Source organism: Linepithema humile, chromosome 1 (genome assembly GCF_040581485.1).
Source record: "Linepithema humile isolate Giens D197 chromosome 1, Lhum_UNIL_v1.0, whole genome shotgun sequence".
Classification (NCBI taxonomy): domain Eukaryota; kingdom Metazoa; phylum Arthropoda; class Insecta; order Hymenoptera; family Formicidae; genus Linepithema; species Linepithema humile.
In genome coordinates this window covers 34,490,464-34,511,297 of record NC_090128.1, presented here as the reverse complement: position 1 = coordinate 34,511,297, position 20,834 = coordinate 34,490,464, and the positions used below count along the sequence as shown (strand labels likewise).

General features: G+C 32.1%; 5 protein-coding genes across 6 annotated transcripts; 3 read left to right on the top strand and 2 right to left on the bottom strand.

Moving 5' to 3' along the window:
• Positions 1-937: 937 nt before the first annotated feature.
• Positions 938-3,766, top strand: LOC136997114 (uncharacterized). Its single transcript, XM_067347430.1, has 8 exons — positions 938-1,483; positions 1,568-1,689; positions 1,789-1,929; positions 2,057-2,261; positions 2,344-2,492; positions 2,575-2,790; positions 3,016-3,117; positions 3,184-3,766. Exons 3-8 carry the CDS (start codon positions 1,840-1,842, stop codon positions 3,265-3,267), a joined length of 846 nt encoding a protein of 281 aa, XP_067203531.1. The 5' UTR covers positions 938-1,483; positions 1,568-1,689; positions 1,789-1,839; the 3' UTR covers positions 3,268-3,766.
• On the bottom strand, positions 3,493-5,686 carry LOC105675748 (uncharacterized). Of its 2 annotated transcripts, XM_067347429.1 has the most exons (5): positions 5,196-5,641; positions 4,744-5,106; positions 4,364-4,667; positions 3,982-4,265; positions 3,493-3,790 (listed from the first exon to the last, which is right to left on the bottom strand). In XM_067347429.1, exons 1-4 carry the CDS (start codon positions 5,328-5,330, stop codon positions 4,009-4,011), a joined length of 1,059 nt encoding a protein of 352 aa, XP_067203530.1. In that variant the 5' UTR covers positions 5,331-5,641; the 3' UTR covers positions 3,493-3,790; positions 3,982-4,008. The 2 variants fall into 2 exon arrangements, with proteins under 2 accessions (XP_067203530.1, XP_012228545.1); XM_012373122.2 differs by lacking the exon at positions 3,493-3,790 and having other exon boundaries at positions 3,900-4,265; positions 5,196-5,686.
• A 2,629-nt stretch (positions 5,687-8,315) lies between these two features.
• On the top strand, positions 8,316-9,604 carry LOC105669489 (ejaculatory bulb-specific protein 3). The gene is made up of 2 exons (XM_012362484.2): positions 8,316-8,560; positions 9,235-9,604. Exons 1-2 carry the CDS (start codon positions 8,362-8,364, stop codon positions 9,399-9,401), a joined length of 366 nt encoding a protein of 121 aa, XP_012217907.1. The 5' UTR covers positions 8,316-8,361; the 3' UTR covers positions 9,402-9,604.
• Positions 9,605-11,224: 1,620 nt separating this feature from the next.
• Positions 11,225-14,514, top strand: Pex5 (peroxin 5). The gene is made up of 8 exons (XM_012373109.2): positions 11,225-11,651; positions 12,119-12,487; positions 12,571-13,006; positions 13,106-13,649; positions 13,706-13,874; positions 13,941-14,098; positions 14,181-14,348; positions 14,440-14,514. The coding sequence occupies exons 2-8, from the start codon at positions 12,143-12,145 to the stop codon at positions 14,477-14,479; spliced, it is 1,860 nt and encodes a 619-aa protein (XP_012228532.1). The 5' UTR covers positions 11,225-11,651; positions 12,119-12,142; the 3' UTR covers positions 14,480-14,514.
• An 846-nt stretch (positions 14,515-15,360) lies between these two features.
• LOC105675757 (BLOC-2 complex member HPS3) lies at positions 15,361-20,692 on the bottom strand. Its single transcript, XM_012373135.2, has 3 exons — positions 16,626-20,692; positions 16,415-16,529; positions 15,361-16,348 (listed from the first exon to the last, which is right to left on the bottom strand). Exons 1-3 carry the CDS (start codon positions 19,845-19,847, stop codon positions 16,167-16,169), a joined length of 3,519 nt encoding a protein of 1,172 aa, XP_012228558.1. The 5' UTR covers positions 19,848-20,692; the 3' UTR covers positions 15,361-16,166.
• Positions 20,693-20,834: the final 142 nt, after the last annotated feature.

The following is a 20,834-nucleotide window of genomic DNA, read 5'->3' as shown; positions in this document are numbered from 1 at the left end:
ATCATAGTCGTAGTCGCCCTATTAATCGGATTAACCGGCGACGAGAACGCAGGATTGCTGATTAGGTTAGTAAATGATCAGCGTTATTGGTATATGACACCATTATTACACAATGTCTCACTTACAATTGTGCATTGTAAATTTCATTGTCTGAGGTAATTCGGCAAATTACAAAAATTATTTGTGTATAATGTAACATGACTCGTAATAGTCACGATTTTACATGAATTCTCCTCGGCAAAAAAATGCAATTAAATAAATATCTGTAAATATAAATTAAAAATTCATAAGTGTTTGGCAATTGTAAGAATTATTTAAAAAATTTAATTGCTATTTATTCAAATATCTTCGTGTTTATAGGTGCGTGTATTTATATCTTTTTGCATTTATATTTAAGTATATTCTCATGTAAAGTCGAATATATATATAAATTCTCGACGCGATATCGGTGGCACAAGCTTCAAAAATATTAAAATCTTCTCAAAAGCTTTATTTATGTAATGCACAAGTCGATGTTTTTATTATCCACACAAAACAAAAATGGCGAAGCACATGTCTTTCCAACTCAATGTTATTATTCGTTCTAAAAAAAGAGACTTATATACCCATTTTTTATTCTTGACATATCGCAATGTGAACTGTTAACTGTTAACTTGTTAACTGAACAATGAGCCAATAGGCGTGTAAGTGTGCAATCGTATCTTTCTTAAATATGTATTAATAAATATGCATATTTTATAGATTTTTATAAGTATTATTTTACTTCGTGTAAGATATGATAATAAAAGAGTAATAACTCATAGAAAATTATTTTCAACGACATATGTCATATAAAAGATTGACATTTAAACGTCTGTTGACTGACAATTTCTTGATTGTAATTATTCATCATACTATGTAAGTAAACGCTAATGCACTTTTTTCAAATTGAGTTCACAAAAGAAGCCGCAATTTGCAAATCGAATGTATTTGTTGCGCCTGTTTGTGTCTCTGCTTTCGCATTTTAAATTTAAGTCTGTATATAAAAAGAGATCGATTAAGCGTTCTGTCACGTTTTGTCGAGTGATTATACAGTCGCACAGCGTTCCATAAAACCACACCTCTTGCAGAATTAAAAAGCATTATTGCATTAATAAAATGAAATCCTAAAGATAAAATTAGAGTAAAAAATTAAAAAAGTTAATTACTTTAAATTTAATTAATTTGCAAATACTGCGTTTCAAAGCAATGTAATAAAGTCAACTATTTTTAGTAATCAACAATTTATAAATATTAAAATTTTAAATAACAGGCATGCTTAGTTCAACAAAGTTTCATTTCAGTCTGGCTATTTATTATTAATTCAAAATTCAATATAATTATTAACTGCAATAATGCTTTCCTAAGTATTTTATAACAATCTAACAAATTTACTTTACAGATGACAACAGTGAGGTCGATATTCCGATATTTCGCACGGAAGAAGGTCGTTATTTAGCATCATGTAAATATCGCATATTATCGTGTCTCTTATATATATTGTATATGTATATTTTTATAGAAATCAATATAACAAAATATATTTTAGCATTGGGTGATCCCTTAATTAAAGGATTAACGGAAGTCGCTAATGCACGTCCAAAAGATCCTATCACGTATCTCGCGACGTATTTGTATAACTTCGCTAGCAAGAACAAAGCCAATGAACAGGTATGTATTCTATTAAAACAATAGAAAAATAAAATGCAAAGAAATGTCGCAGTTTTCGTACGAAAATGCCTCACACTAATTTCATCATTCTGATTTCAGGAATCTGACGTTCTTATCATACCCGATCGCGAAGAGGAAAATTTGGAAAATATGGAGAACGATCACTTCGACGAAGATGCCGGTTACCCCCGGAGTCCAGATTCAGATATACCTGAATCCACTTTCAGCAATCCTAATAGAGTACGTGAATAAAAATATGCGCGGCATTTCAATTTTTACAAGACAGAATTTTTTCGAATACAATTTATTTCTATCAGCCTTGCGATAAAATAAAGATAGCAAATAAAAATATAAGCAATTCTTTTAGGACGAACATGGACAAAACATGATACATTTCGCGGCAGTTCGTTCCTATTCGAAGGATGGCTTATACCACCTGCTGCTAGAAACGCAGGTTAACGTAGGCTTTAGAGATGAGCTATACAGAACAGCAAGGGATGTCGCCGAACAGGCGAATATTCGTGAGAATGTTGAAGAGATCGACCACTACGTTGTTCATCTAGCAGCGAGAGGTAAAAAAAAAGAAAAATGCATTTTCAAAAATTATTCATAAAAAATTAAGAGGATTGTACGATATTTCAATTCGATACGTAGGAGAAACCGAAAAGTTAGTCGAACTTTTGCTTGAGGGCTACGATCACATTCTAGACACTGAAGACGACGAAGCAAATATCATTGATATCGCTGCGCAAAGAGGACACGAAGCCACCGTGCAATTTTTACAATCAATCCCTAACTACGTTGTAAGTTAGCGTAAAATCAGCAATAACAACAAACTATTATTTTGTAAGTTACAGCTTAATGCAATCAATATGTGATTGATAGAATCAACGTGAGGAGGTACACGCTGCGATTCGGGCTAATGAAGAGGACCGTGTGAAGGAATTGTTGAACAAAAATAACGGGGGCGGAAAATTACTGGCTGTTGGAAAGAATTCGATCGGCCGATGCGCCTTGCACATCGCCGTGCTTCGAGAAAATGAAGACCTCGTTAGATTCATCGCAAAAACATACCCAGAAACATTACGCATCGGCGATAACGTATGAATTATTTTTATAAAGTAATAAATCACGTTAAAAATAACATTGGCTCAGTTCCATAAATCATGATTCGCTTCAAATTATATTATAATGTAGTAATGTAATTCTCGCGTGATTGTAAAATATGCCTTATTATCGTCACATAGATCAGTTATCGGCAATCTTTGTGATTAAGATTAGAAAAAAAGACGTGTTTAATAGTGCATAAAAATATTCTTGTTTCAGTTGGAGAGAACTGCCCTTCATTATGCAATGGGCGTACCATCTGTAGAAGTTTTAAGTAATATATTGATTAAAACGGGTGCGAAACGCATTATCAAAGATTTGGTGAGTCACATGATTTTATCGAGCAACAGATGGGGAGTCAGTAGCTAATTTTTTTTTAACTTTCAGAAATCTCGGCAGCCTTCGTACTACTTTATGAACAAGTCTGACATCGAGCGACTTCAAGAAGAGGAAAAATCTATGACTATGTAAATTGTACGACGCTAATACCCGCACCGATTTCGTAATTATACACTTTACATAATATATTCATGCATTTCATTGAAATGTGTATTGAAAAGTCAGGGTTGACCAGAAAAGGAAAACGCAAGCTGATATAAATACAACAATTCGCAAGAAAACCTGATTTAAAATGCATATATTTTTAGTTTAAAAATATTATGTATTGATTATTTTCGATGTAAACTATAAAATAAGTGTATTTCTTAAGAAATTTAATAACCCTTCTACATGTTTTTTTAAAATAAATATTTTCAGTTCTAGATTTTATTTGCATATACTAAGTAAGGGATATCTTGTAAAAAAACTGTATCATGAGAACATAAACTTGCGGCCCTGTTGAAAAAAATTCAAACATTAGTGTGTCATATCATCAAAACAAAGTACTTATACTGATTCATAAATTGTATAAGTTACATCAAATGTTGAAACAATTTAGTACCTTATAAATAAATGTAACGAGAGACTGCAATTGTAGTATCATCATTTCACCTAACTATAATAAAAAATACAGTTATTCATCGATTTTATAAAAAATGAAAAAATAGAAGAAATTTTAGGATTTAAAAACAGCATTTAGTGCTTTTGAAAAGAAAAAAATCAGGTTTTTTGTCATTCTGCTATTTATTATAATTTAATTCAAAGCTTAACAATCTTAAATTAAGTTGTGCTTGTTTGACATATCACCTAAGATAAATTGAGATCGAAAAAAGTTTAACGCTCCGATATGAAATTCTTAGCATTGGTCTCAGTGGCGTTGTTTTGCCGCGTAATCATAAGGTACTCCTCGGTAATTTCATCGGGCTGGATCTTGTTGAAGTATGTCTCACGCTCTTTATGCACGTAATACGTATCATCAAAATTAAAATGCAATCCCAGCACTATATTCAATGCAGACGTGTCATACGCGTGACATCCGGAGTACCGATACTGTGGTTTTTTATTAAACCTACAGCCCGCCGATTGTGCACCTATAAAATTTCAAAAAGTTTGTTAGAAAATTGACATATTCTCACTGAGATACAAAAATTACAAAATTATATTAACAAGTAAAACTGGCAATACTTACCAATGGGAGAAATGCAATCTCTCGTCAGTGCGCATTGGACCCAAGGCAGCATTACTCTTTCCCTAATGTCTTTTAAATTGCTAATTACTAAGTGTGATGCTCTAATCAGTGGGAGAAAGAAAAAACTCTCAGCAGAAGCATGAAAGTACTCATACATCTTTGGATGCGTTAGAGAACTAATGGCATGCCTTGTAGGCCAAGTTAAAATTCCAGATTTTGGACAAAGATACTTTGCGATGTCTGAAGAGTTCAGACGCACATTGAAGTCCATGTAGATTATACTACCTAATGTATTTAAAGCTGTCTGTGATACAAAAAAAACATAAATCAGTGCAAGGTCTTTTTAAAGAAATCTAAATGCAATCCAGAAAATTACTCACTTGAATAACTAAAGGTCTATAAACATGCAGTGTGTCATCCTCGACGTGAGCAGGAAACGGGCTTAGATCAAAGTGAATCACATTACATCTCGTAGAGTTACAAGCAAGTCTAATACTTTGTAAAGAATCTTCATTCAAACCGACGCTATAAATCATAATACTATTATTTGGCAAAAAATGGCTGACGTTTCTGACAAAGCCATAAATGTATTGCTCGTTTCCAGGCCTTACGAGCGACACAACCGTCACATTCTGTGGCTTGAGACTGACCGGTGTGGTGCTTGTCTGTCCATCCAGACCAAGCAGTGCAAGGTACTTAGAATCTGTCACCAGACGTTTCTCCTCAACATCTTTTAAATTTTCCTTAAAATAAAATCTTGGGTTTAATACAATGCATAATTCAAGAAAGCATAAGTAAAGAAAAATTTACTACTGACAAATAATACACTTACCTGGAAGCTCCGTAACTGTTTGTGAGTTTCTGTCACTAAAGTTTGTATGGAAGGTCGCTGATTGCTGAAAGCAATAAAAACGATGCTGCTCCCTGCTATGCAGATCAGCAACAAGAGCAAACCCTTGATACGCATCGCTCATCGTTTAATGAGATTTGGTGGGCAACCAGAGACAGTAATACCGACTACGTTACGTCAGAAACATGTCCCTTAGGTTAAACTTTCGTCGCAGCGCCATAATACGTTACGTTATGAAAAACTGAACGCGGTAGGAACTCATATCCAATATACACATGAGCGAAAGAGCGGTTTATCAGCCTAATGTTTACAAATTTATGAGAGATTAAATCAAGGCCTCCGATAACAAACTATTCCCGTAACTCTGACAAACACTTTCCTTACAGGATATATCATTCTACGCAGAACGCTGCAGAACGCGCAAAACTAAGAGCATCTAATAGAGGCGAGGCAAATCAGCTGATGTACTACAATTACAGCGCTCTCTGTCGAGAGTCGTTCAATTCGTTACAATGTAAAACATAATTTTACATAAAACATAAAGATATATTTCCCAGTTCAAAAAATATTGATATAGTAATGTGCTTTGTATTTGTATCAATTTTTAAATACTTTTACAAGGCATAAATATAATTAAATAAATATAATAAAAATAATAAATAAATATAATAAAAATATACAAGCTGAAAAAAGTAAAATTTCTTAACAAATAAAAAAAGTAAAATTTCTTAACAAATTTAAAATCATTTTTTTAGGTTCCATTATAATATTTTTTACAGCATAACTCAATTTTAATAAAAAAACAATTTCTAATAACTTCTGAAAAAAGTTAATAATTCTGACAGTAAGAAAAATTGGAACAAAAATAATAAAGTGCAAACAGAAATAACCAATTTATGTAGATAAAGGCTCGATAAAATATCAAAATAACAATAAAAGTTAGAGGATATCAAGCCTAAACACAAGTTGTTTATTGCTAGTTTTACATACATATTTTGTAGATCGTCCTAATTCTTTGTTACATACCTGAATCCTAATTAAGGTCATGCTCTGAGACCGTGATTTTGTTCTTAGATTGCCGATTAAGTTGAGGACAACTGTTGTCCTCAATCAGTCGATCAGGTACTTAATCAGCAGTCTAAGAATAAGATCACAAAGCATGACCTCAATTGAGATTCATATCACATTAGGACAACTTCGGGCTAAAATATACAAAAATGATCAAATAATTGACCGAAACGTTTATAACATTGTATAACTCGTCGAAGATTTAACATTGACATGTAACGAAGAAATAGGACGATCTACAAAATATGTAAAATTAGCAATAAACTTGCGTTTAGGCTTGACATCCTCTAACTTTTACTGTTATTTAGAAGTAACCAGTTTTTTTTATGAAAAACATGCGTATTCAAAAAACATCTCAAAAATGTCTATAAAATATGTGAAAAAAGTACATCTTTTAAACACTCAATTAGGCTGGATTATTTGCTCCTTTCTAATATTTTTGGTTTATTATTTTATTTAAATTCAAGTTTAAACTTTACCATTAGAAGGATTAGAAAGGAGCAAACGATTTAGACTACACAAGTGTTTAAAAAATGTAAAATTTATAAAAAATGTATTTTTAAACTTTAAAATTTAAACTTCAAACTATTCGGATATACATGCATAATCCGTAGTCTTAACTAAATTATTTAATTGTTGGAAAATCCCAAACATAAATTTTTCTCTCACAATATGTTAGAAAAATACACATAACTGTTTCACACATGTTTATATTTAATTATTTTACAAGCGTAATGCTTCTTAAGAAATACAGTATCATTAATAATTGATAGACAAATATGACAGCTCATGATTTCTCTGTCATACCTAATAATATCTTCACTTGAATATCTTCAATCTTCTCTATAATCACATTCTAGAGATATAATCAAAAGAATATGATTCAAAGATATAATTCATTCATATATAAAACAAAATTGATCAAAATTGTCTTTAAAGAAAGTCAAGTATTTTTAACGTTTTTGAAAAAATCAAATGACTCTTTCTTCTCTACAAAAAAAAAATTAGTAAATTTAAGTCTATGTAAGTTTACAAAAAAAAATTAAATTTTATCATTTATTTAAAATTAAAAAAAAATTAAATTCGCAAAAAGTGTTTTATTTTCAATCGTTTATAAGATTTATTGTCACCTATCTCCACCTGGCAATTCTTATTGTTAGTCTATTATATGGAAATATTCTATATCTGATTCATCGTTAATTACATTAATTACAATATAGAGTTCCGTGTTTCACGTATTCTCATATATTTTTATTATGAATGAATTATTCATATTTCAATGAAACTTTATAATCCTGTCTAATGTAAGATTAATTCTTATTCTATAATTATTAATTTTGTTTTTCTATTTGCAATTAAATACACGCGAGATTCACATTTACAGACCATACCCAGGTATCACATGCTCGTTTTATATACATTTCCTATGTGTATCTAATGTTTTTTAACCGTCAAGCATCAATAAGAAACGTTTTTGAAACCATAATTCAAGAAACGTTTTTTCCACGTCTTTAAAAAATTTTTAATTTTTACACTAATAATAACAGGAAACATTTTTTGAAACATTTTTTTTTTATAACATTGCATTGTTTTCGAGATATTACGTTGTCTAAATTAAAATGGAACACTCTGTGTGTATATATATATACATATATAGACTCTTCGAAACGTTTTAACGGTTCTTAAAAACGTTTCTCGCTGGTTAAAATGTTAATCCGAAAAACGTTGAGAGAAACATTATTTTTTCGACAAAAACGTTTAAGAAACGATCAAAAATACATCTTTTTTGCGCGTGGATAAAAAAAACCGTTTTTTTTTTTAATAGCTTCTTAAACGTTTTTTGTCGAAAAAATAATGTTTCTTTTAACGTTTTTGGGATTGACATTTTAATCAATGAGAAACGTTTTTAAAAACCATTATAAAACATTTCAAAGAAACATTTCTGAAACGAATATGTTATTGCTACCTGGGTAATTATCTTTTACGTAACAATTTTTTATTTCCGTTAAGACGTATAAATAAGCCGCACAATCAATCGATCGTCCAGTACCTCGTAAGAGTTAGAGTAATAGACAAAGAAATGACTCGGCTAAGCTTTGTGGTGATACTCATCAGTATTGCACTGGTGTACGTGCTCGCAGAGGAAGAGCTGTATTCGGATAAGTACGATGATGTTAATATCGCAAATATTCTCCAAAATAACAAACTGCGAGAACAATATTACAAATGTTTCATGGACACCGGACCATGCATAACAGGAGATGCAAAGTTTTTTAAACGTATGTACATATATATATATATTTTTTTAATTTGAAATAGAAATTTTTTAATACAATAATATTAAAATATCTCAACAATTTTTGATTATGTAATAACCATAAATAAAAAATTTGTGTTGTCAACTAAATATGAAAAAAATCAATGATAAAATATTTATCAGCTAATTCCAAATAAACTTAGTAAATTTAAGAGTTTTATATTTTATAATTTTATAGAGTTTTATAGTCTTTAATTATATAAAGATGTATATAATTAAATGAAAATAATTTTAAAAACAATAAAAAATAATAATAATCTTAAAAAGTGAAAAAATATAAAAATTGCAATAAAAATGTTTTAAATTCTTTCTAACAAGACCGAATTGCTCAAAGAGATCTATCGTTCAGAAATAAGTGCTATAAAACTAGAACATTCTGTATATACATGTAAAAAATATTGCATACCATTTGTTAGTCAAATATTCTTGTATTCTAAGTCAATTTTTATAGAAATGATTAATTCCTTACAAATATAACGGAAAAAATGTTGATCTTACTTGTTGAAAAAAACTGCATTTATTAAATAGATATTGGCTTACTAAATAATTTTTGCTTTAATAAGCTGTATTAATTTTCACAAATTTCTTACAATTATTAAAAAAAGAAAGTGTGAAATTATTTTATTTTTATTTCAGAATTCTTCAGCGAAGCATTTCAAACTAAATGCAAAAGATGTACTGAAAAGCAAAAGCATCATTTGGATACATTAGTCGACTGGTATACAACAAATAATCCTGTACAATGGGAGGCTATCGTTAAAAAGACTATAGAAGATTTAAAAAAGAAAAATGCTGGTCAATAATTGCTGCTAATAAGTATTCACAGAACCGACAATGATACAGAAAGCGCAAATGATAATCATTTAGACTATTACAATTAAATGATTAAACTATTAAATCTTTTATGCTTCGTAATTTTTCCATTAAGAAAAAAAAATTTAGTAATGCTAGAATTAACAAAGACTGTAGTGTTATATAATTAGAATAAAGCGTTAAAATGCAATAATTTCTACATTGTTTCATTAATTATTACCATTCATTCTTTATATGTTTCAGAAATGCATGTAAAAGAAATAAAAAAAGCAGTCCTATATTCTAATATAAATATGTAAAAATTTTATAGAAATAAAAACACACAAACATATTGTTTATAAAATTGCTTTAAAAAGAACATATTAAAATTAAAATTGCTTATTTTATACATTTTGATAAAAAATTTCATATAATTATATTAAAATTAGAATTGTACTCTTATTTTTCTTATGTATATGCAGCAATTTTTCACGATTAAGCTGAAGTAATTATTAAAATTTACGACAATAAAAATAATATAGAAACAAATTACCCAAATAAAAAATAAATATCAAAATCAATTTTCAAAATAATGCACCTTATTTCTGATTTTTATAATTATATAAACATTTGTATTATTGCAAATATTAATAAGCCAATAGTTGTATTTTTTTCTTGAAAAGAGATACTTAAATTGAAAAATACATTTACTGTGTGCATTTAATAAATTAGACCAAATAAATGAACAGCTGCATACAATTTAACATAATACAATTTTTATTATTAATTATTATTTATTATGAAATAATCAATTTGTCACAAAATAACATTTTTAAGTATCTCTCATATAATCAAAATTTTTTCAAAAGCGATATAAATTTCAACAAACGAGCATAAAATATCTACATTGGCATATGACAATATTTTACCGACAGATACCATCTATAAAGTTTATCGACTTATATTTATCCCGATTATAAATAGATAATTGCAATTCTTATCATTCAAGATTATTTTAACTAAATAGTTTTTATTATGATCACAGCAGCCGCAGAGGCGCTAGCATATGGTAAATTTTTTTATACTATACAAATACGAATAAGACCCGTTACGGGTTCTCATAAGATTAACCTTTAATCTCATATCTTTATGCAATGTTATTTCATCAATGATGAAATATTACAAATAACATATACATACTTGGCAATGATCGTGCAAAAAAATAACGTGAAATATGCGGAGAAGACCTGGCTCAGCTCCGGGCACACAGAGGCAGAATCACCGAAATCGCATAATTGGCGTTACAGTGTATATCAACGATTGCATGCGATGTTTCATATGTATAACAAACTTTCGATACTTTACGAGACACTCGCGATTACTGTTCGTGCACGCGATTTATTTCTAACACTACAATCACGAGAACTACGGACCGATTCGAATTTATCGCGACGTACACTCCACCATAACTGACCTCGATGAACAAGACGTTTCGAGAATCGCAATTGCACCTTTTCAAACTATGAATGTATCGATTGTGAATGTATCGATACAATCGAAGTAGCGATTAATCGCTACACTTTCTATACCTTGCGTCTCTCTCGCTCTTTCTTCTTCCACAGTGGTACATTCGTATCTTATTTCAAGTGCAAAAATGTAAGAAAGTGCTGAGTTTAGGAATTTCTAGGTATCTCACTGAGGAAAGAAAATTGTAATCGCGACGCGCATGCGTTGTCTCGATTTGCATAATCATGCTCGCACGGTACTAACTAATGTTTCAATCTCTGGTCGCGCCAATGCACGCGTATGCATCTGTGTGATTATGTGAGGTATATATGTTGTGAAACATATTTAAAGTAACTTGCCGCCAATGTCGTACTACGACAGTGAAACGTGCGAGCTAAGTGCTACGGCGACCGATACAATATATCTCTCCCTCTCTTTTCCTCTTTCACGTTACTGAATTAACAAGTCAATGCATTATTTAAAAAACAGAGGAATACGTTAACGCTACCTGAAATCGAGAAGCAACGTCTTATCAGCAGCATTTCATCTCTCTCTTTCCTACTCGGTGATCTATCGCGCGCGTTTCCCATTGAATTTGACTCTTTCTCTCTCTTTCTTCACTCCCTCCTCCTGTTGCTTCAGTTCAGAGCAAAGTCTCGATCGTCAAGATCAACACAATTCTTGCAGCTCGTTCTCCACGACACACGTTACGATAATACACACGGATTAATCCAGTGCAACGAAACAATACCGAGGTAATTGTTAATTGTTGTTTTTATGCAGATCGCGTGACGCAACAAATTCGACAAACTAACGACAAAGTATGGCCTGCTAATGCCAAACTTCACTCAATGATATATCATTTTTTAAGAAAGTACCTAGTTCGGGCTATCAAAAAAAGGTTGCCTTCTTGTCATTTAAATAATTCCGTCGTAAAATCAACAGACTTCACCATTGTTTGATTATAACATTTAAAAAATTACTCCATATAATTCTTATAGCTTCTGTATATAGTTTTTTTCTTGTATTCAGTATATCTAAAATATTTATCTGTCTTATTAGATAAAAAAATGTAATTTATGATGTGATAATGTCTTATATATGCACTGTTTGACTTAATATCAGACTTCATGTATGCTTAATTTCTAATGCGAATAATGTATTATGCAAGCAGAGAGTACAATAAAAAGATTAAAGTAACTAATATTTTGTGTATTTGTAGGAAGTTAATAGCGATATAAAAAAAATGGCATTTCGAGAATTAGTGGAAGGGGACTGTGGAGGACCCAGTTCATTGATACGTCTCACGTCACACTATGTGCAAGACCATGGCTTCAAAGAGGAAGGAATTCATCGACCGTTTGACCCACCAGAGACTTTTCAAACGCCAAATGCAGATCAGTTAGTTCAAGAATTCTTAGATGAACCTGCTTGTCCACAGACATTTCGAATGGACAATTTGTTGCAAGAAATGAGAGAGATTGATCAAAATATCCATCCTCCGATAGCAGCACCTGGAATTGTTAAAGAATTGAGTCACTTAGACACAGCTTGGGAAAGTCTGTGCCTTAATGATCCTAAACAGTTTGAGGTAATTTTATATTAAACATTTCTTATTATTAGTTATATTTATTTCTTATATTAAAAATGTTTAATTATTGAATCAAAATATAGGGACTTCATGCAGAGAATACATGGAATACACCAATAGTAAGATCTGCTCAAGAAGAAAACAAACATTTTCCTGATACTCATGAACTTGGTCTAGATCCGAAATGGGCGGAGGAGTATTTAGAACATAGCATAGTTGCCATACAAAACGATGATAAAGGTGATACTCAAACTACGAAAGATGATGAAGATCCAAACTTTGCTTATTCAAAGTTTATGAAGTTTATGAAACAAGAAGGTGACATTCCATTAGAAAGTAATCAACTAGCTAATCTAGATGGTGGAATTGAAGAATGGATAGAACAGTATACAGATCACCAGAAAACAAATGCAGCTGATAACAGTAAAGATGATAATACAATTTTGAACAAAGTAGAAGAGGAATTAGAAGTTGCAGGTTCATGGATAGACGAATTTGTAAAGGAAAATCCTTCTGCAGGTATTTTAGCTTTTTTTAAAAAAATAAATATTTTATTTGTATTTACAATGTATCATATAATATATATTAACTCAAATGTGATTTAATATGTGATTTTAGAAGGTAATTTAGACTCGTTATGGAAGCGATTCCAAGATGAATGGGACAAAGTATCTGCAGATGGACTCTCTTCGGCACACCCATGGATATCAGAGTTTGACACATATTATGATCCATTTAATAAGGAATATGAATTTTCTGAGACAAATCCTATGAAGGATTTGCCAAATGCACTAGAAGAAGGCAAGAGACGATTGAATGCAGGAGATTTACCAAGTGCTGTGCTCTGTTTTGAAGCAGCAGCTCAACAGGATGAAAATAATGCCGAAGCTTGGCTACTTCTTGGCAAAACACAGGCTGAGAATGAGCAAGATCCTTTAGCAATTTCTGCTTTAAATCGTTGTTTGTGCTTGGATCCGTCCAACGGTATTGCTCTCATGGCGTTAGCAGCTTCTTACGCGAATGAATCTTACCAGAAACAAGCCTGCTTAACATTAAAGGAATGGTTACTAAAGAATGAAAAATATAAACACTTATTAGCTCCAGAATCTAATCGTACAAAAGATGTACACTCAAATTTCAGTGTCTCCACTTTATTATATGAGTAAGTTAAGAATAATTTTTAATGCTGGGCAACTTTTTCAACATATTTTGTTGTAGCAAAGTATATGATGAAGTCAAAGATCTATATATTCAAGCTGCGAGATTGAATCCTCGGGAAGAAATTGATGCAGACGTACAGTGTGGACTAGGTATATTGTTTAATTTGTCAAGCGAGTACGATAAAGCTGTAGATTGTTTCCAAGCAGCATTACAAGTGCGGCCTGATGTAAGTGCAAGCTATATTTTAATGAATTGGACTAGGACATACATTTAAATATTTGTTTTTTAAAAGGATTCCAGATTATGGAACAGATTAGGCGCTACTCTAGCTAATGGTCAACGATCGGCGGAAGCTGTAAACGCATACCATCGTGCCTTAGAATTATCGCCTGGATTTATTAGAGCACGTTACAATCTCGGCATATCTTGCGTTAATCTTGGGGCGTATAAGTGAGTGTAGATTTGTATATAATTCTTAACTTACAAAAATAATACCAATATCATATATTAATATAATTGTATGGTCTTATAGAGAAGCAGGTGAGCATCTTTTGACAGCTTTGAATCAGCAAGCGGCAGGAAAAGGCCTACAGTCCACAAATGTATCTCCTAAAGCAATGTCAAACACAATATGGTCTACATTGAGATTAGTTATATCGTTAATGCATAAATATGAATTGATGGAAGCTATAGAAAACAGGTAACATCTTTTACAACAAATATAAATTACTAAGAACGCTTTATCTTAATAACATTCATATTTAAGACACGTATAATTTTTCATCTTTCAGAGATTTACCAAGGTTAAACAAAGAATTTGAAATTATGTAATTGGACGCAAATATATCTCAAGAATCGTACAATGATTCATTCTTATATAGATTATTTGGGGTACAGGTAATCAACAAAAAAAAAGAAACTTTTTTCCTAATATATTCTAGCAGAATATAGTCAGTAAAAATAAGTTCTAGAATATTTTGGATAATTATAAAAAAAATCTATATATATATATATATATATATATATATATATATATATATATATATATATATATAGATATATACAGGATGTTATCAAATTATTACACTTTCTTTCACATATATTAATTCTTAAATTACTTCCAAATAACTGCTATTTTTTTCTTTAATTTAACTTCTAAAACAGTTGAAAGAAAATACCATAAACTACTATAATTTTATATGTAATATCCTGCATATATAAGAAATATAAAGTTGGGAAAAATAGCTTATTTATTATTTTGATATTATTAAATATGACTTATGAACATTTAATACAAACGTATATATAAAAGATTTTGGAAAAATTTATTATCAGCTATAAAAATTTGTTAATATTTTCACATTTAACCGTTATTAATATTTCACTTATGTTCAATTTCCTGTTTTTGTTTCTATAAACATAAAACAGGCATAACCTTTGTATATTAAATCTGTTGCAAAATTGTTGAAACGTTATATTTATTTTTATTCAAATTGCTCAAATTTAGAATCTTGCTGTTATTGAGATTTTAGATGTTTTTTTATCACATATACAAATTTTTGATGCTTATTATAAATTTTATGTGCATGTCAGATATTATTGTAACTTTAATAAAAATTTGAAGACTTGGATTTTTTAAATAATTTCAGTAGAATGATTATTAATTACCATATGCGAAAAAATGAGGTATAGAATAAATACAAAGAAACAACTGTTGGATATTATGTATGTATTAATCTTATAATGAATTATAAATATTATTGATCAATTTTAACATAATTAGATTTACAATAAAGAGAAATCATTCCTAAAGGCACATCAAAGTTACACGTTTTGTAACACTTAAAAATCGGTTACATAAAACTACTCGATACGAGAGATCAACAGATTTGATAAAAACTATTTTAGTAAAATTCACTTCACTAAAAACATATCTTCTGTTCCAGAGCGCATTTTAATATCTGATAGTAAATCTTGGTATATTTTTGTGTAGCATTTAAAGATTTGTGTAACTTCTAAATGTAATTAATTGCAAATATTTGTGTAAAAGTGATGTTGCGTTTCTAGCTTCTATATATGGGAAGTGCCGTATGTCATTTTATATAAACTTTTTTGTGTTTAAGTTATTGTATGACATTTGCTCTGTGACAGATTTTACATTTTTAGTGTCATAATATAATATATCTATATAGAACAATTCAACAAGTTAATTATAGATTAAATTCTTCCTATAGTATTTGTCTCAGAATTTCTTTTATAATTGATGAAAGTTATCTATCGTTAAAAATGCGTGCAACACAACTATTATCTAACGAACATCGGCTTATGTGACTGCATTGATCAGGAACATATGTCTGAAATGTTTGTAGAAATGGTTAATCTGCGAATACAAGTGCGCGAAATTCTTTCGCAACGTTGATAGTAAAACGTGATATTGGAATTTATATTCGTAATTCCTGAATTATCATTTCTTCGTCTAAAAATTAGCTAATGAATGATATTCAATGGAAACCTATCTTCACAACTTTAGAGTCGTCAAAAGTTGTTGTCCGGTTTCCATTATCAATGATTTCACATGATCCGCGTGCATAATTTGATTGCACATTTCGGTGCATCTTTGAAATGCTGCCATGTCATCTCTTGGCAAGATGCGATGCAGACTCTTCATAGGCAATGCATGCGGCAGATAATTCAGGATCTCTATAAATTTTAAAAATAGATTATTTTATTATATTACATTCTGTTTATTTGTTATCGTCAACGTACCTTTCATCATTTGCGTGTACAAGAGTTGCAATTCCTGTTGTGTCGTCGAGGCGACTATTTTATCCCGCGTTAATTCAATGAGATACTTCCATTCGGTATCCTTTGTATACTTATCCTGAAACATAAAACAGAGAGTAAGATACACTTGCACAATTGCATGTATTTGAAAAAAAAAATCCAGTATCACGTATTACTTTAATATTAAAAGTACCTTTGCATACTGTACTACAGCCTGTGGGCAATTATCCATAAGAATCGTTGTTACTTCCTCCGTATTCTGGATGCATAACGTCTTGAGAGATAAGCTTCCATCGATGTTTTGCGAATCGAGAAATTGCTTGACCTCATGCGAACATTCGACCGGCAGAAATTCGCACGACAATACGGACTGCAACTTAAACAATTCTGTAGGTATAATTTTTTCAGTTTCATTATTAAAATTCGCTAAATCCTTAAAGTCATTCATATTTAACATTTTTTGGTAATCTTTGGCGTACGGTGGCATTTTGCTCAAATAATTCGGTCGATATTTAGCAAACATGAAATACTCCTTGTCATTTTCCTCCTGATTTTCTTTTGTTTCAGTTTTATACACTCTTGTTTGAGTTAACTTGCCGAGGTACGATCGCACTAACAATTTGAATGCTTCAACGAGAGCGAAGTCCGAGCGTATTTGATTTTTGTTCACGATCGGTGGCCACTCCGTCATGGATTTCGAGCTGAGATAATTATGCAGATATTTCTCGAGAAAGATTTGTAACGTAGCGGCTACGTTGTATCCATCTCTTCCGACCCGTGATGGCAAATATTCTAGGAACACCTGTATGATTTGGTGCAGCGACAGCGTACCTTCATCTTCTATTAATTGTATCAGGATCTCCGCAAACGTAGTGTTTTTTATAAACATCAAGGTTCCGGCGAAGTCTGAGAAGGTAGGTATCATAGGACTTCTTTTTTTCATCGCTGTTACATCAAACAGCAATTCCCAACGTTCCATAACAATCTGCTTAATACATTGCATGGAAACTGGTTCTAGCGCTTTCTCCGCTTGTTCCTGCTTGTCGGCTTGAATGTACAAAAGTGCTAAGGCGAGTTTGACGGTGTCATCGGTCTCGTGCGTTAGCAGAAGATTTATCAACTTTTCAGTGGCATACTCTCTCAGTACTGGACTGCCGAAGATCAGCTTTAACAGATCTTCTTTCTCCAGCTTGCAAATGATCTCTATGATGTTATATCCTTGAAACAGCGCGTCTGCTTCTGAGCCACTCTTCATGGTGAGAAGCGCATCCGTCAAGAACGTTAGAAGTCCCGGTGCGTCTTGACTGCATTTTCTGGACAACACTTCCGAAGGCTTCAATCCGGACATCTTGTAGTATGGAATACACAACTCCCAATCCGATTCGATATCTGATCTTATGTAGTAATCGGCGAGCAGCGCGCAAGATTGATTGTAGAGGTTTTTCAACTTGAGATCGTTCTTATGCGTCGCATCGTCAAATTCCTCGTTGTCCGGACTTTTATAAGACACATCCTTCGCCAAGCGTATTAAGGCATGCGCTTCTCCCAGCATATGTCGATAAGTGCTCGGACTAGAGGATTTATGATTCTTTGCTGCATTTAAAATATCGAAATATACGTTCTCGAGCTTAGGTAAATTCAAAGAATACATGGTCCAAGAACTATCAGCCTTAGCCAGCAGAACTATATAGTTTCTTGTGTACAATAGTTTTTGTATTCCCAGGAACGGTTTCAAACCGATTAGACTTACCGGTTCGGTAACACTGGGGCAAGTTGCTCTAACGCTGTCTATACAGTTTGACAGTTTTGCAATATGATGAGAAAGACGTAATGTATAAGATTCGAGACCGGCCTCAGTCAATGCATGAAGTATCGTGTGTTCCAATGCCACGTGATGAATAGGTGCAGTGAACGGATAAGTAGTCAGACACGTCGCATCTAAAGAACTATTGTTTGCCGCTGAAAAATGATAGAGATATCCTTCCTGCGTGGTACAAACAAAGCAACTTATACCTTGTAAGTATCTATATCTGTCAGATCTCAACATAGACTTTTTCACACCAATGATGTTACATTCTTTCTTCATGTACAATGGTTTCAATACTAAACACTTGAAAACCTCCATAATTCCATCCATCTTGGTATTACTGTTACCAGTGTTAATTTTTAAACATAATAAATTCTTTATCGTATAATTTTCAGACCAGCCTTCGTCCGGCGAGGTTGTTTTGATGAAGATTCTTATGTCTGCTGAATTTAGTACAAAAGGGCTTAGAGTGTGACCCGGACTAGCTCTTTCCAAACTTATCGATGGCAGACTCACTGTCAATGATTGAGAAGCGGGATCAATAATTCCTTGTGTAATTAGTCTTTGCATCTCATCTTTCTCATTGCATATCAAATATTCCCAGTCTATATAATTCTTATTACTACTTAGCTTTCCTCTATGAAAATCGCCTATTTCTAACTTACACCATGTATTTCCTTTCACACCTTTGTGTTTTTTATCTTTAGATTTTCCATGAATTACCACTGTCTCATTATTTTCAGATGTCATGTATTGGCAATCTTGTTCTACAGTTTTGTGCTTTGTATTTACCCCTTGCACATCATCATTTCCAAGGCTATTGCTATTTTCTACGAGAGATGAATCTGTGGATATGGATGTCTTATCAACAGAAGAAGAATTTGTAGAAGTTAAAGAGCTAAGTTGGTCAATATCCTCATACATTGAATTAGTGAGACGAAAAACAGATAAATTTGTGCTATCCATGATTGCTATAAAATCCTCCACGATTTCTATGTGCGTAGGTGTAAATGTAAATCCTAAGGACCATGGTCTAGGTTCAAAGTCTATAAACTTCATCTTCGATACTTGTTGCGTTTCGACCTTGAATTCGTGTAGAATGGCACTGTTTCCCGAGGCTACCAATAAGTTTCCAGTGCTCTGACAGCAAGCGATTAAGGTGGGTTGTATGCTCAGAGGTAATTCTATCATTTCTAAGCTGTTCAGGGGTCGATTTAAACTGGGTGTAACACGCCCGGCAATTCTGGCCCGCATCGGTTGACTCTGGTCCTTCACCATAGCCCAATTTACATAAATCCTTACAAAATTAGAACTGACTCTATTCGCATGATTATTGCTCGTAGTGTCTCTGAGATATTTTGATTCCAGTGTCACGACGTAATCTCCCTTGATGCAATGTACCATTTGATTGATCATATCCACTGTGGGGAAGACAGTGCGCAGTTTGACATCCGAATTCATTAGATCCCACACCTCCACGCAGTGTGTGGACAGTGCCAGTAGTAGCATCTCTCGACCCTGGCTAGTGGCTGTACATGTTGCCACAGGCTCCTCGATCTGGCTGACATTCTGCCCCAGGAAATTATGAACTGTTATTACTCGAACCATATCTGTATCTTGATTTTATTGCTTATGTAACATAACAAGCATTATAGCTATGCTTTGGTTTTCGTTGGAATGCTTTTGCTTCGTTGACAGTTACATATAAGCGTCATAATGGAGCATTCAAGTCGATGTTTGCGAGTGTATGCTTGATACAATACAGTTGCAGCACAGTATAGATGTTGTATTAATAAAATATGAGTCAGCGTACAGAATCGACGCAATTCACGGGAAAGTGCCAGTCGTACAGGTACTCCACGAAGCCTCGAACCGGCGAAATTTTAAGTACGTTCATTGACATTCCGTCAATCGTTGCGATTTGCGTAAATATAATGCGATGCACTGCGGATGCGATAAAATAATTGTAGCAAACTGCGTCGATGAACGCGATTGCGCCATTCGTACAGCGCGTTTTAATCGACCGGCGTCATTTTCGAGATGCGTTTTATCCGGTAAAAATAGTTATCTGATGCGCGGAAGGAAAAGACATGGATGCACTCGGTCTGCTTGATATTGTCAGGCGTAGTGCGCTTGCGCATGATTTACATATTAAGCTGGGTTGACGATGGATCAGGATCAGATCAGCTTTCGACGAATATGCGATATATGTTTATTATAAGAGTAGTTCCAGGTAAATGCAGTTGAATCAGAGTGCAGGGCGCCGTTCGTTAAGTGCTCAATATAACAAATGCAAAATTATATATAATTTTACATATAATCAAATGCTGAAATAAAAAGAATATAATCTTTGAAGAATTAAATCTTAGAATTAAATATATAATAAGTCAGTCACAACACAACACACACAATAAAAAAGAAACAAAAAGATGAAATTTATGCAATGCTAGCTATTTTTAATTTATATTATAATTGCAATATACATATATGCATTTGTGAATGCTCTTTAATATTTAATTTCTTTAGCTTGATCTCTAATTTAACATTATTAAAATAATTTTCTGCTTCAAAAATATTTACAACACGTTTGCTTAT

Excerpts from the sequence above, each read along its gene's own strand:
- Pex5 (XM_012373109.2), top strand. The coding sequence starts at position 12,143 with ATGGCATTTCGAGAATTAGTGGAAGGGGACTGTGGAGGACCCAGTTCA. Across the intron at positions 12,488-12,570 it reads ATGATCCTAAACAGTTTGAG|GGACTTCATGCAGAGAATAC; the intron begins GTAATTTTATAT and ends ATCAAAATATAG. Across the intron at positions 13,007-13,105 it reads AAAGGAAAATCCTTCTGCAG|AAGGTAATTTAGACTCGTTA; the intron begins GTATTTTAGCTT and ends ATGTGATTTTAG.
- LOC105675757 (XM_012373135.2), bottom strand. The coding sequence starts at position 19,847 with ATGGTTCGAGTAATAACAGTTCATAATTTCCTGGGGCAGAATGTCAGC. Across the intron at positions 16,530-16,625 it reads CTGTAGTACAGTATGCAAAG|GATAAGTATACAAAGGATAC; the intron begins GTACTTTTAATA and ends TTTATGTTTCAG. Across the intron at positions 16,349-16,414 it reads GTACACGCAAATGATGAAAG|AGATCCTGAATTATCTGCCG; the intron begins GTACGTTGACGA and ends TAAAATTTATAG.
- LOC136997114 (XM_067347430.1), top strand. The coding sequence starts at position 1,840 with ATGGAGAACGATCACTTCGACGAAGATGCCGGTTACCCCCGGAGTCCA. Across the intron at positions 1,930-2,056 it reads CTTTCAGCAATCCTAATAGA|GACGAACATGGACAAAACAT; the intron begins GTACGTGAATAA and ends CAATTCTTTTAG. Across the intron at positions 2,791-3,015 it reads CATTACGCATCGGCGATAAC|TTGGAGAGAACTGCCCTTCA; the intron begins GTATGAATTATT and ends TTCTTGTTTCAG.
- LOC105669489 (XM_012362484.2), top strand. The coding sequence starts at position 8,362 with ATGACTCGGCTAAGCTTTGTGGTGATACTCATCAGTATTGCACTGGTG. Across the intron at positions 8,561-9,234 it reads AGATGCAAAGTTTTTTAAAC|AATTCTTCAGCGAAGCATTT; the intron begins GTATGTACATAT and ends TTTTTATTTCAG.
- LOC105675748 (XM_012373122.2), bottom strand. The coding sequence starts at position 5,330 with ATGCGTATCAAGGGTTTGCTCTTGTTGCTGATCTGCATAGCAGGGAGC. Across the intron at positions 5,107-5,195 it reads AACAGTTACGGAGCTTCCAG|GAAAATTTAAAAGATGTTGA; the intron begins GTAAGTGTATTA and ends TTTTATTTTAAG. Across the intron at positions 4,668-4,743 it reads ATAGACCTTTAGTTATTCAA|ACAGCTTTAAATACATTAGG; the intron begins GTGAGTAATTTT and ends TTTGTATCACAG.